Source organism: Silene latifolia, chromosome X (assembly GCF_048544455.1).
Source record: "Silene latifolia isolate original U9 population chromosome X, ASM4854445v1, whole genome shotgun sequence".
NCBI classification, from domain to species: Eukaryota; Viridiplantae; Streptophyta; class Magnoliopsida; order Caryophyllales; family Caryophyllaceae; genus Silene; species Silene latifolia.
In genome coordinates this window covers 58,688,629-58,701,643 of record NC_133537.1, presented here as the reverse complement: position 1 = coordinate 58,701,643, position 13,015 = coordinate 58,688,629, and the positions used below count along the sequence as shown (strand labels likewise).

The 13,015-nt window shown below is 38.6% G+C and overlaps 1 protein-coding gene and 1 non-coding gene across 2 annotated transcripts; both read right to left on the bottom strand.

Annotated features, from left to right (window-relative positions):
* Nucleotides 1–3,767: 3,767 nt before the first annotated feature.
* On the bottom strand, nt 3,768–4,913 carry LOC141617423 (uncharacterized). Its single transcript, XM_074434624.1, has 2 exons — nt 4,598–4,913; nt 3,768–3,829 (listed from the first exon to the last, which is right to left on the bottom strand). Exons 1-2 carry the CDS (start codon nt 4,911–4,913, stop codon nt 3,768–3,770), a joined length of 378 nt encoding a protein of 125 aa, XP_074290725.1.
* Nucleotides 4,914–12,298: 7,385 nt separating this feature from the next.
* Nucleotides 12,299–12,404, bottom strand: LOC141625082 (small nucleolar RNA R71). Its single transcript, XR_012534878.1, has one exon. It is a non-coding gene; the product is annotated as a small nucleolar RNA R71 (small nucleolar RNA).
* Nucleotides 12,405–13,015: the final 611 nt, after the last annotated feature.

The window sequence follows — 13,015 nt, the reverse complement described above, 5'->3', positions numbered from 1 at the left end:
CATGCGTGAATGAATAAACTAAGGTGATGGCTTAATAAACATGTGACATCTGTATGTCTATGAAAACTAACATACAACCTATATGTGTCAATTTTCATGCATTTTAGTAGTAGGTGGTTTGGTTTAGGCGGAATATGATGCATAAACTATCATGTGAATGAAAAGCAATAGGAATGAAAACGTAAAAACAATAACAAAATCCCAGTGTGGCCTATCCTATCAAAATGAACATAAAATACAAGTTTGGAATCCATCCTTGGACCCGAGAAGCTTGTCTCGATGTTCCATCTTGATCCATGTAGCGGGAGTGAGCTCCAATCTCCATCTTTAGTCTTCTTTGAAATTACAATAAATAAATTACATAATAAACCTATTTATTACATTCTAATTTCGAAACCCAAAACTAAAGAAAAATAAAAGGAGATACGAGATCTCATAATTACATAAAAAATTATGTTTCCTTCATTACGAAAACATAATTTGACTAAGGCCACACTATGTATTACAAATTACAACCGATTGCAAAAATACGTAAATAAATTCATTCAACGATTCATTCAACAAAAATAAAATGCATCAACTAAAAATAAATTAAACATACATGACACAATTCCTTAATTATGTTGATTAATTTTATCAAAACCACCTATTTAAATTAACAAATTAAGTGACAATTCCTCAATTAATCACATTAATTTCAAACTTAATTCATATTAAAATTGTAGTATGAATTTAATCCATCAATATTTTAAACAGCTTAAAAATAATTAGGTATATTTAAATTTTGTGAACCGCTTCACAAATATTATCATACATTATAAATTTAATGTATAAACAAAATTGGATAAAACAAAAAAATAAAACAAAATCCTTTTTTTTTTCTTTTTGGTCTCGGCTGAACAGTAAAAAAAACAATTTTTTTTCTTTTTTTTTTTATAATTTCAGCACGGCTAAACTAAAAACAGAAAACAGCTTTCCTTATTTTGTACACGGTTTTATCTGTAAAAACCGAAACAAGACAAATTTTTTATTTTTTTTTAAATCTGTCCTCTGTGAACAGTAACCACGTGACTAGTAACAGGAAAAAAAATTTCTTTTCTCGGATGCTTTTCAAATCGGTATAAACAAAAACAGCCGCAAAAAACTTTAATCGGTTTTTCAGGAGAAACAGAAAGAAAGAAAAAAAACAGAATTTTTTTTTTAATAATACTGTTCATCCGTGAACAGTAACGGAAACGAAAAAAATTACCCGGCTCAAAAAAAAAATTCCAGCCGATTATATTTTTTTCGCAAACCCTAATTATTGTTTACAAACAATTTTATGAGAATCATCAAAATTATAATTCGTGGCCTTGGCTCTGATACCACTTGTGGGATTTATCTGTATGCATCCCTTTATTTTTAAGGATTATAACGAATTATAAAGTGATGATTACGAGTCATAAAACTAAAATGCATAAACAAAACGTAAAGGATTAAGAAATAACCTTCGGTCCTAGCTTTTATGGCCTATGAACAATATCGCAATGATATTCTCCTATCAGTTGCACCCAAGACGATATGAGAAATGCCCTTTGATTTTGCTAGAATCAATCCAAAAATTAACAGATTAATTCGTCCAAGCTAACATTACATACATTTAATTAAATATAACTTATTATATTCAATTTATGAATTAACAGTTAATTCGTCTCAACTAATATTATTTAATCTTCATTAAATAATTATCTCATCAACACATTGACTAACTGTTTAGTCATATAAGGCATCAATGTGATTATATTTCTATAACCACATCTCTCAAACACATCCTATAGGTGTGACCTTTAAGGACCAGTTGATCACCGCCATCTGTATGATAATAACGTCAAACTTTCTAGCAAGCCAACCGTTATTAGGTAATCGTTAATCAACTAGTTAAAATACGAAGTATACCCTTGTGAACCTGTAAGAGATTTACAAATGTTATCACACTAATTTGTGGAGGACACAAGCTCCAACATCACTTACCATAAATAAAAGATGGTACGATAGATGTAAATTTAAGTTTTGCAAACCAAACAACGTGTTGGGGAAAAGATATCCCACGAATATGCACAAATAAAAAGGGCGAGTCTAATAGATAATAAACTAAAGTCCAGGTAGGAACTCGCTAGCTCACACGGTCTCTCCCACTTAAGCTGCATCACGAACCTGTCAATCATATAAATATGAAAGTCACAGTCAGTGGGGGAGCAACTCAGGGTTCTCCCAGCCACAATATGTCAAAATACAAGTAAACAAGCAATTAATTAAACATATTGATCATACATCATACTTGAATAATAATGAACAAGGGAATGTAAATGATAATCATAAAGATAGACATAATATGTTCATAATGAAGTAGGCACGATACATTAAGAATTGATATGCATTCACGAAAGTAGAATAACTAAGTCAACCAATTTCAGATTAACTCGACTCAACAAGTGTGAGACATTTACTTAGCATGGACTCACAAGACAACCACCTAGACTCCAACCTCTTGGTAGGACGACGATAATAATATGGTCCTAGTCTAAACCTGGATCCAGACTCTCGAGATGGATGTCACCCGATTCAACAAACGATATACCAATCGCATCCAAGACTCGAAACATGGCACACATAACCGTAACTAAAGGTCGAGTAACCTCTAATCGGAAATATGGCACACATAACCGTAACTAAAGGTCCAAAGAGAGGCGGAAGGATAACCTAATCCGGAAACATGGCACACATAACCATAACCAAAGGTCCGAAAGGGGTAAATAAGGAATGTCAAGTCGTCACACTATGTAAAACATCACACTCGAGTCACAAATAAGGGCAACAATAACTTGCGTGATCATAACGTAAACAAGTCCTAAATTGATCAATTACTAATCATGAGAAAGATGCATAACCAAATAAATGATTAATAGAAGTTACAAGTGAAGAAAAACCTTCAGTGAACTGCTAGCCTGTGGGCGTACCGGCCGCCGGCCCACCGGCTGGGAGTACCTCAACACTAAGAAAGATCTCGAAACTTAGAGTGTACTCCCAGCCTGTAGCGGTACCGGCCGTCGGCCCACCGGCTGGGAGTAATGCCATACTTAAAAATCTCTAAAACTTACAGTGTACTCCCAGCCTGTAGGGGTACCGGCCGCCAATCTGCTGGGAGTACAAACTCCTTGAAATTCCTTCAAAAGTTACAGTGATCTCCCAGCCTATGGGGGTACCGGTTGCCTGCCCACCGGCTGGGAGTACGAACACTTAAATTTTATAACAACTTACAGTGCACTCCCAGCCTGTGGGGAGGTACCGGCCACCGGCTGGGAGTACAAACTCTGGAATTCTTCAAAAACATCCAGTGAACTCCCAGCCTGTGGGGGTACCGACCCTCCCCCCCCCCCCCCCCCGGCTTGGAGTACGCAGTACGCGCGACAGTCTAAAATCGACTCCCTAACACTTTGAAACCAACCAAAATCGTTCCACAACAATTGTTACATGTCTTAGCATGATTCTATTTCAGAAATAACATCGTATTTGAGACGGAAATTCAACCATTACAGATTTTAGACAATAAAGCTTGAAACTTTCAACAAAACATGTGAGAAATTTATGTGAGAACACAATTCAACCAAAATTCAAGCAAAACACAACCAAAATTCAGATTTTAACATTTGAAAGGCTAAATTAGCAACCAAAGCATGCACATTTGACACTTTGTCGAGTAACTTATCATCGTTACCATAAAAGCGTCTTCACTCGTCCAATTCCTCATCAACAATGTAAGAGTCTTCTTCCGGGTCCTCGAGTCCTTCACCTAAGACACAATAAGAGTAAAATTTAGCACAAAACTCACATCTTAAAAAGATGGAATTTTTGAAATAGACGAAAGATAGGATCTTTCATACTTAGAAAGATGAAGAACGGGATGAGGAGAAGAATGGCGCGAGAATGAACGAAATTGGCGAAGAATTGAGTGAGATAAGGGGATTTTAGGGTTGAGTGGAGATGGAGTAACAATGGTGGTGTGTTTGTTGCAAAATTTCAGAAATTATGAGTGAATGAGATGAAGTTGTGGGGTTTATGTGAGGGTTTTGTCAAGAGAAAAGAGAAGGAAAAAGGTCCATAAGCCATATTAGGACCAACAACTCTAAATGAGTCGATTTCTACTAGAAATTACGTCTCCAGCCTATTATAACTCAAGACGGAAAATATTATTATCATTATCTATATTATTACTACCATTATAATGACTACGACGATATTTTATAAAAATAAGTTTTAAATTATAATTTTTTAAATAAAATCACTTAAAAAAAATTATTTAAAACATGAAGAAAATAAAGCGCGGGTGTTACAATCATCCCTCCTTTTAAAAAGTTTCGTCCTCGAAACTTGAAGCACGGGAGATTACCTCACGAGAAAAAACTAGGATACTTCGCACGCATGGGAGCCTCCAGCTCCCAAGTCTCCACTTCCACGTCACCACACTTCCACAAAACCTTCACCATGGGAACCACTTTTCTCCTTAGCTTCTTCTCCTTCTTATCCAAGATACAGATCGGTCTCTCCTCGAAAGAAAGACTAGGTTCAAGCTCGGGAATATCATTTTGCAACAAATGACTAGGGTCGCTAATGTATTTCCTAAGTTGAGACACGTGGGTAACGTCATGAATTTTACCCAAACTCGGGGGCAAATCCAATTTGTAAGCCACAGCACCAATCCTCTTCACAACATCATAAGGTCCGATGTACTTTGGACTCAACTTCCCTTTAACTCCAAACCTCTTAACTCCTTTTATCAGGGACACTTTCAAGAACACTTTTTCTCCAACTTCAAACTCCAAAGGTCGACGACGAACATCGGCATATGACTTCTGACGATCCTGGGCGGCTTTCATTCTTTCACGGATGAGCTTCACTTGGTCAATCGTCTCGGCTAACTTGTCGGGTCCTAGATCATGAACATCACTTGCTTGATCCAAATAAATCGGACTACGGCACTTCCTTCCATAAAAGGCTTCATAAGGGGCCATCTTGATAGAAGCTTAAAAACTGTTGTTGTAGGAAAATTCCACCAAAGGTAAGCTCTTCTCCCAATTAGCATGAAAATCAAGGGCACAATCACGCAACAAGTCTTCTAGAGTTTGAATCGTCCTCTCGGATTGTCCATCGGTAGCGGCATGAGAAGCGGTACTCATCAACAACTTACTACCCATAGCATCTTGCAAAGCTTTCCAAAATCTCGAGCAAAACCTTGGGTCACGATCAAACACAATCTCCTTAGGGACACCATGGTAACGAACGATCTCCTCAACGTAAGCACTAGAATGTCGATTTTAACTCCAAGTTTCCTTGATAGGAACGAACCTAGCACACTTGGACAACCTATCCACAATCACCCATACGGCATCCTTTCCACCAACGGTCTTAGGCAAAGCCATAACAAAATCCATAGAGATGGATTCCAACTTCTATAAAGGAACATCCAATGGTTGTAGCAAACCTCCGAGTCTTTTATGCTCAATCTTAACTTGTTGACAAGTAAGACATCTTCCAACATATGATACTATGTCATTCTTCATGTTAGGCCACCAAAACTGAAGCTTCAAATCCTTATACACCTTGTCTCCTCCAGGGTGAATCAAATAAGGGGATAGATGGGCTTCATCAAGAACTCTTTCTCAAATCAACAGCGTCGGGTACATATATGCGACCTCGGTAACGAAGATAACCTCTAGCATTAATCTCACAATCTTTAGCTTTCCCTTCAATAAAATTAGCTTGGAAACCTTTGAAAGTAGTATCATCCACTAAGTTATCAAGAATCTCATGATGAAGAACGGGCTCGGCAACCATACCACCAAGGTAATCAAAACCACTCTCCACCAATTGCAAACTTGATGCGCGTGTATTATATAAGGTTTTCACCCTATATTACACACATTTCTATGCTATTTATGTGGCATCTAGTTACAAATGTCCCCCGAATAGTCTACTTTGGTTTGTCTTGTGTTAATTGTAGGAATGAGCCGGAAGGAGCATAATCGAGCCTAAACTGGCCTCGTTTGCATGCATTTCGGAGAATGAAGAATCGGAGCACGGATATTGTTGCCTAAGTATGCGTGAAGTGGTTTCGGAAGATGTTTTGAGTGCACCTACGCTGATATGGTGCTATTGCTCTTGATCGACTAGACTGGTGGCAACTAGTCAATCGAGTACCCTTGGATGCTAAAAGACCTCGATCGAGTCCTTTCTTTACTCGATCGAGCTGGGTGGTTATTGAGTTCCTCGATCGATTACTTGTGTTACTCGATCAAGTGGTTTGTTGCTTATTGTCCTCAATCGAGGAATTTAATTCTACTCGATCGAGAAGCTTAATTAATTACGCAATTTTATAGTTGAATTTCGGATATTCTTTTTTTGGTATTTGGGGAATAAATAAGAAAGGAGGGAACGACTGCAGGACTTCTTCTTCTTCTCTCTCTCATCTCTTCTAACTTTACTCTTGAAACCTAAAAACTCTCTATTGCTTGGAACTCTCTTGTATCGGTATTTTCGAATCTTTAATTCAATTGATTACTATTGCATTTATCATTCTTGCTCTTTAAATCTCATTTCTCTTTTGGTTCTTCCTCTTTGTTTTGTCTAGCGATTTATCACTATGTTTAATTCTATTGTTTTATGTATTGATATTGATTACTCAATAATTATGCATAGCTAATCTTCTATGCTAGGACATAGGGGAGCCATGGTAATTAGGGAAATTGTGAATATGTGATTAGGGCTTGATGCAAATTAGGTATGTGTTGTTAATCGTTGCATTTAATAGCGATTAGTTTCTTGAGTCGACGCATTTAACTAATTGAATCGATACACCTTGACCTAGATCGAGAGATTGGAGGGGGTAAGACTTGCAATGAACATTAGGGCATTCTAATGAGGGTGAAAGCTAGGTTAATAATGTTTTAGGGCAAATAGCGGACCGAGAGGACCTTTTCATTACGCTGCTGACCGGATTTGTGTTGACCTATGAACCTAGATTAGACTCCTAGAAAACCAAGGTGAACCGACTGTCCTAGCTGTTTCTCTTTATTTAATATTGTTAATGTTTTGCTTTAATTCTCTTGGCTCTTTCTCTTTCCTTTACATCTCCGTAGTTTAGAATAAACAATCAAACCCCCAAGAAACAATTACTCAGATGGACTTAGTTTAGCATATATTTTTCCATCTCCCTGTGGATTCGATACCCGACTGCCTCTACTAAATTTTATAGAGACCGGTTGTTTTTATTTTTGATAGGGTTGCGACAGCCGTGTCAAATTTTGGCACCGTTGCCGGGGATGTGGTGTCATTTTTTTGCTTTATTTTAAGTTTGTCTCTCATCTCAAGGAATTATTCCTTGAGACTGATCTCATATTTTTCTCTAGTGCTATCATTGTGTTGCAGGTAGTCTGTCCTAGAAGAGGGCACTATTATATCTGCTATTTTTACAACTCCATTTGCTAAGATGCCGAACATCGCCAGATACTCAGAACCTACCGTAGATTCTCTGCCCAAAGGTTTCTTATTTCCTACTACAGATTCAGGCACCTTTGGAATTCATCCTTCCTATATTCAGTTGGTTGAGAGGAATATGTTCAAGGGGGTAGCTGGCGAAGATCCGTGTAAGCATATAGAGTTGTTTACTGAGTATTACTCCACCATTCCTTTAGCTGCTGGGGTGACACGGGATTGGGTCAAGGGAGTTCTTTTTCCTTTTTCCTTGATTGATGACGCCTGGGAATAGTTAAGAGATTTGGATAGGGAAGCTACTGGTGTTACTGACTGGAATTCCCTAGCCTTAGCCTTCTACATAAGGTACTTTCCACCACAGCGCACCAATGCATTAAGAGGCCAAATCACTACATTCACGCAATTGGCTACTGAAGATTTGAGTGAAGCTTGGGCTAGGTTCAAGAACCTATTTCGCTCTGTACCTCACCATGGTTTCCAACGATGGTTACTATGCACCCAATTTTACAACGGGTTGTATGCCGATCAAAGAGCCATATTGGATAATGCGGCAAAAGGGAGATTTCAGAAAAACGTTGAAGATGACAAGGGATGGTATCTTATTGAAGACATGGCCATTCATGTATCTGAGTATGGAAATCCCAGAGGAGGTAGACGAGTGAACGAAAGAGCTCGTGAACCTCTTGTAGCTGAGATAGATATTCCACAAATATCAGGTGATCATGAGTAGGTCCATGCTATGATTGAGAAAGAGGTGATTTGTGGCAGATGTGGTACGGAAGGACATGATCCTATTACTAGCATGGCGGACGTAGAGCGAGTCTGTGCTTACCAATAATATAAGCAAGGAGTTTCGTTCTCTAAACTTTATGAGGATTTAACCATGCCAAGTGATACGTGCATTTTGTATAGTCTTTTTATCCTATTTTAGCACGTATTTCCATGTACTTTTGTACTGTTTATATTGCATTATATCCCGAATTGGCTACTTTGGTTCGTTTTGTCCGTTTTGTAGGGATGAACGTGAAAGTAGTGGAATCGTACCATTTTCGTCCCACTTTGCATGCATTTTGAGGAGACGGGATTTTTCAGAGCGAGATCTTGTGTTGGGATGCGTGAAGGAACGGTCTACGAGGCAGTCGACTACGAGTTTGGAGCTGTTCAGAGGAAGAACACTCGATCGAGCCCTTTTATTGGTCGATCGAGTGGTTTTTGTAGCTGTGTTGGTCGATCGAGTAGTTTGTTTTACTCGATCGACAGTGCTGGAATTGGGTGTTACTCGATCGAGCTCTATTTCTGCTCGATCGAGTGGTTCAGTCTTTAATGGGCTTTAATTAGTTCGTGAATTTATAATTAGCTTGTGGACTTAGCTTAATTCTATTTAAATGCTCGATAATTAGGTCATTAGATATCATTATCTATTATTTTTACACTACTCTTGAACGCTGCTTTTCTCCTTTCACTGTAACTTTTACTTTCGGGGTTATTTAGCTTGGATCTTGTGTTCTTTACGCCGGAATTCTCGCGATTGAAATCTCTTACTCTCTTTTATTCTTAATCTATTATTCGTTTGCTTTGATTCTCTTATTTATTTATCTTAATTTCTACCCTAATTTCTTTTATGCCATTTAATTATCATTTCAATATGTTTATTATTGGTTTATTCATTATTATTAGTTTTGACAATATTGATAATATGAGTAGCTAATTTATTTCATGTTGGGATTAGGGGATCTACAGTAGAAATGTGACGATGTAGTGAATAGGTTAGATGAGTTAATTGTGAGATTCTGTCCCCAAAGCAATATAACTGTATTTACCGACTTAGTTGAGTGCACGCTTCTGAGTCACCTTTTAATCTGGTTAAATTTAATCCTGGATCGGAAGATTGGACTAAATAGACCTGCTATGAACAGTAGACTACCCTGACGAGGACGAAAGTTAAGTTAGTGGAAATCTAGGATAGAAAGTGGATCGGAAGGACCTTTCCATATCCGTCTCACAGTAATTTATCTAGACTATTTGCAATTGAGTCACTGGACTACTGATGTGACCATAATTGGCGCATATTTAGCCCCCGAATTACCATTGTTTTCATGCTTTTTAGTGCCTATTTGGGTCATTTCTTATCTTTAGTTCTTTGTTTTGCATATTCTTTGAGATTTTGATCCCTTGGTAGGAAAGGAGTAAGAATCTTGCATTTTCATGGCAAAACAAGGCTAAATTGATCATATTCAATGACCAAGCATCAAGGAGAGACAAGACTAGAAGGCCTTTGTACATAGCATAGTAGAAGAGCAATGTTGAGAAAAGGATCCTTGAGTCCCCAAGGAAATCCCCAAGGAATTCATGAAGAAAAGGGAAGAAAAGAAGAAGAAAAGATGCTGACAAACAATCCGAACGGATCGTACACAATCCGTCCGTCCGTCCAAGCCCAATCCGAGCGTCCCACAAAGGAATCCGCTCGGATTCCCCCTCGCCAATCCGAGCGTCTTGCCCAAGAATCCGCTCGGATTCCTCAGCCCAGATCCGGCCGTCCCAACTCCCACCCGCACGGATTGCGGCAAGACAAAGACGTTTTCATTCTTCTAGCAACGATAAGAGAAGCCCTTCTCTCGAGAATCCCTTTAGTCTCCTTGCTCAACTTAAAAGTGTAATTACTAGTTTAGCCCTTAGTTAACCCTAATGCATCCTCCCTAATTTTCACTATAAATACCCCATTAGTCTAATTAGAGGAGCATGTTCTTCTTATCAATAATTAGTGTAGTTAATATCAATCAAATCTCTCTTCAATATTGTAATCAAATATTAATCAAGTTTTAATCCAAGTTTTAGTTCTTTAATCTCTCTCTTGTTCTTACTTTATTTTGGGTAATTGAAGATTATTTGGGTTATTATTGGGAGATTGACAACCTCTCAATCTAGGATTCAAGTACTTCTATTATTCTTGCTTTATTATTGGAATCATTAGTAGGTATAATCTCTTAATCCCTTTTTAATTATTGCTAATTACTTTCATTTATTCATCATGTTTCATTATGTTAGTATGATTGACAACCTTTCTAGCATGATCAATATGATAATGAGTGAGTAGTCTCTTAGCTAGGGTTTAATGGGTGATTAGGGGAAACCAACATGGGAATGATTCATGCTTAAATTAATATGCTTTCATATCTTATTTGCTTGCTTGTTTTGATCTTAATACATGCACATGTTATATTTGATGAAATGCTAAGCCTATGAATCCTTGCATTTACTATCATCTTCTATCCTTTCAACTTGACTTGTAAGACATAACCCAACTCGAGTCTTGTTAGACCATGCATGTGTTAAGTAGGGAAGATTAAGTCGACTTGTAGGTGTTGTACAATCCAAGAGATTCGGCTCCGGGACCCAAACTTTCCTAGGATTGTAAGATATAACCCAACTCAATCCATCACAACAATAATTGCTTGCTTATAATTTGAGAACATGTTTGTATGATCATATCCCATGATTCTCCTATGAACCCATGACACCCTAGTGCTTTTAATCAATTGTTTACACCCCTTATTTTATTTACCTTGTTAGTTTATTTTCATTGCTATCTTAGTTTAGTAACCTTCTACATCAACCCAATTTGTGACACCCCTAGACACCACTAGTTACAATAGAATCTTCATTTCAATACCCGTCCCTTGGGATCCGACCTTTACTTGCCTCTTTACTAATTGTAGAGTTGTTTGTGAAGTATAAATTGTGTTTTGTATCGACCATTGACCATTGACCAACGACCACATATGCTTAATTGTGAACACGAAATGGACTCGATCAACTACCGTAGTGAACCGCAATCCTGACATGTCCCTTCTTTATTGATAGCTTATCTCTATTTTCTGCCTTCACTGCTCTTTCCTTGCTTCTCATTCTTTTACACCTTTTAGTTTAGAAAATTAATCATAAACCCCTCATTTTGTGACCAAATAGACGGACTCTTTACAGATATCTTGCCTCCCTGAGGAGATCGACCTGACTTCCCTAGCTATATAGTTAGTTTAGTTAGTTATTTTTTATAGGTATACGACTGCCCTGTCAAATTTTGGCACCGTTGCCGGGGAGGCAATTGCCCTATCTGTTTTTTGTTTCGTTTATTTTATCCGTCTCAGGGAATTCTTATTCCTTGAGACAATTCTTTTTTATTTTCTTTCAGTCTTGTGTATGCCCGGGTCAAACAGGTTGGAGTTAGTTTCAGCTGATTCTGAGCCAGAGAGACTGTTAAGGCATAGACTCCGTCTGCAAAGAGAATCGCGAAAGGAAGACTTGAGTACTTTCAAACCCGAACTTCAGCATTTCCTATTTACAGAAGATCAATCTTTAGTAGAAGATAGTCTAAGTTCTATAAACCAACCAGTAAACATGCCGAATATTGCAAGTCATTCGGAGCCTAAAGCATCATCTATTCCCAAGGGTTTCAATCTCCAGACTGAGGATGGGAACACTTTTGATATCCATCCGTCCTATATCAATCTGGTGGAGAGAAATCTCTTCAGGGGTGTGGCAGGTGAAGACCCGAGGAAGCATATGGAGGTCTTTACGGACTACTGTTCTATTATCCCCCCCACAAAGGGGGTAACTCAAGACAAGATTAAGGAGGTGTTGTTTCCTTTTTCTTTGACTGACTCAGCCAGGGAATGGGTGACTGACTTGGACCGTGCGGCCGCGAGGATCACAGACTGGGAGACCCTTGCTCTTGCTTTTTATAAGAGATATTTCCCTCCGCAGCGCACCAATCAGCTGAGGGTTAAGATCACTAGTTTCAAGCAGGCACCTGATGAAACTTTCTATGAAGCTTGGTGCCGGTTCAAGAGGTTGGTGAGGTCTCTTCCTCACCATGGTTTTGATCCATGGTTTCTGTCCAATTAGTTCTACAATGGGCTGTACGATGACCACAGAGCCATACTTGATGCCTCATCCAACGGAAGATTTCAAAAGAATATTGATGATGATAAAGGATGGGAAATTATTGAGGAGATGGCGACCCATTGTGCCGAGTATGGGAACCCGAGGGATGGTATTCGAATAGTTCACGCGGTTGATAAGGCAGTCGTGGCTCAGTTGGAAGCCATGAATGCTCGTTTTGATAAATTGGAGCTGCATTCTGCTGGGGAGCCTCAGACGGTCCATTTGCTTACTAGAGGGGAGACCGTCACATGTGAGAGGTGTGGGAGCAACGATGGTCATACTGCTGTTGGCTGTCTTACAGAGAAGGAACAGGTCCTTGGTTTTCAACTATACAGGCAAGGAGGGGTTTCCTATTATAATAACCAAGGGGCAGTTCATCCCAATTTGAGGTGGACAAGTCAAAATGTGCTCAATCCTACCCCTCCTCCACAGCAGCAGCAGCCATATGTCCCTCCTCATAAGGCTCAACAAGGCTTTCAGAAGCCTTATTCCTTTCCTAGACCTAATCACGGTGCATCATCCTCGGGTGGGGTGAGCGAGTTATCTG

What these genes read in the sequence shown, in the direction of transcription:
- LOC141617423 (XM_074434624.1), bottom strand. Translation starts at nt 4,913, where the DNA reads ATGAAAGCCGCCCAGGATCGTCAGAAGTCATATGCCGATGTTCGTCGT. An exon ending in TATTCCCGAGCTTGAACCTA is followed by an intron (nt 3,830 to 4,597) that starts GTCTTTCTTTCG and finishes ATTGTGTCTTAG; the next exon opens with GTGAAGGACTCGAGGACCCG.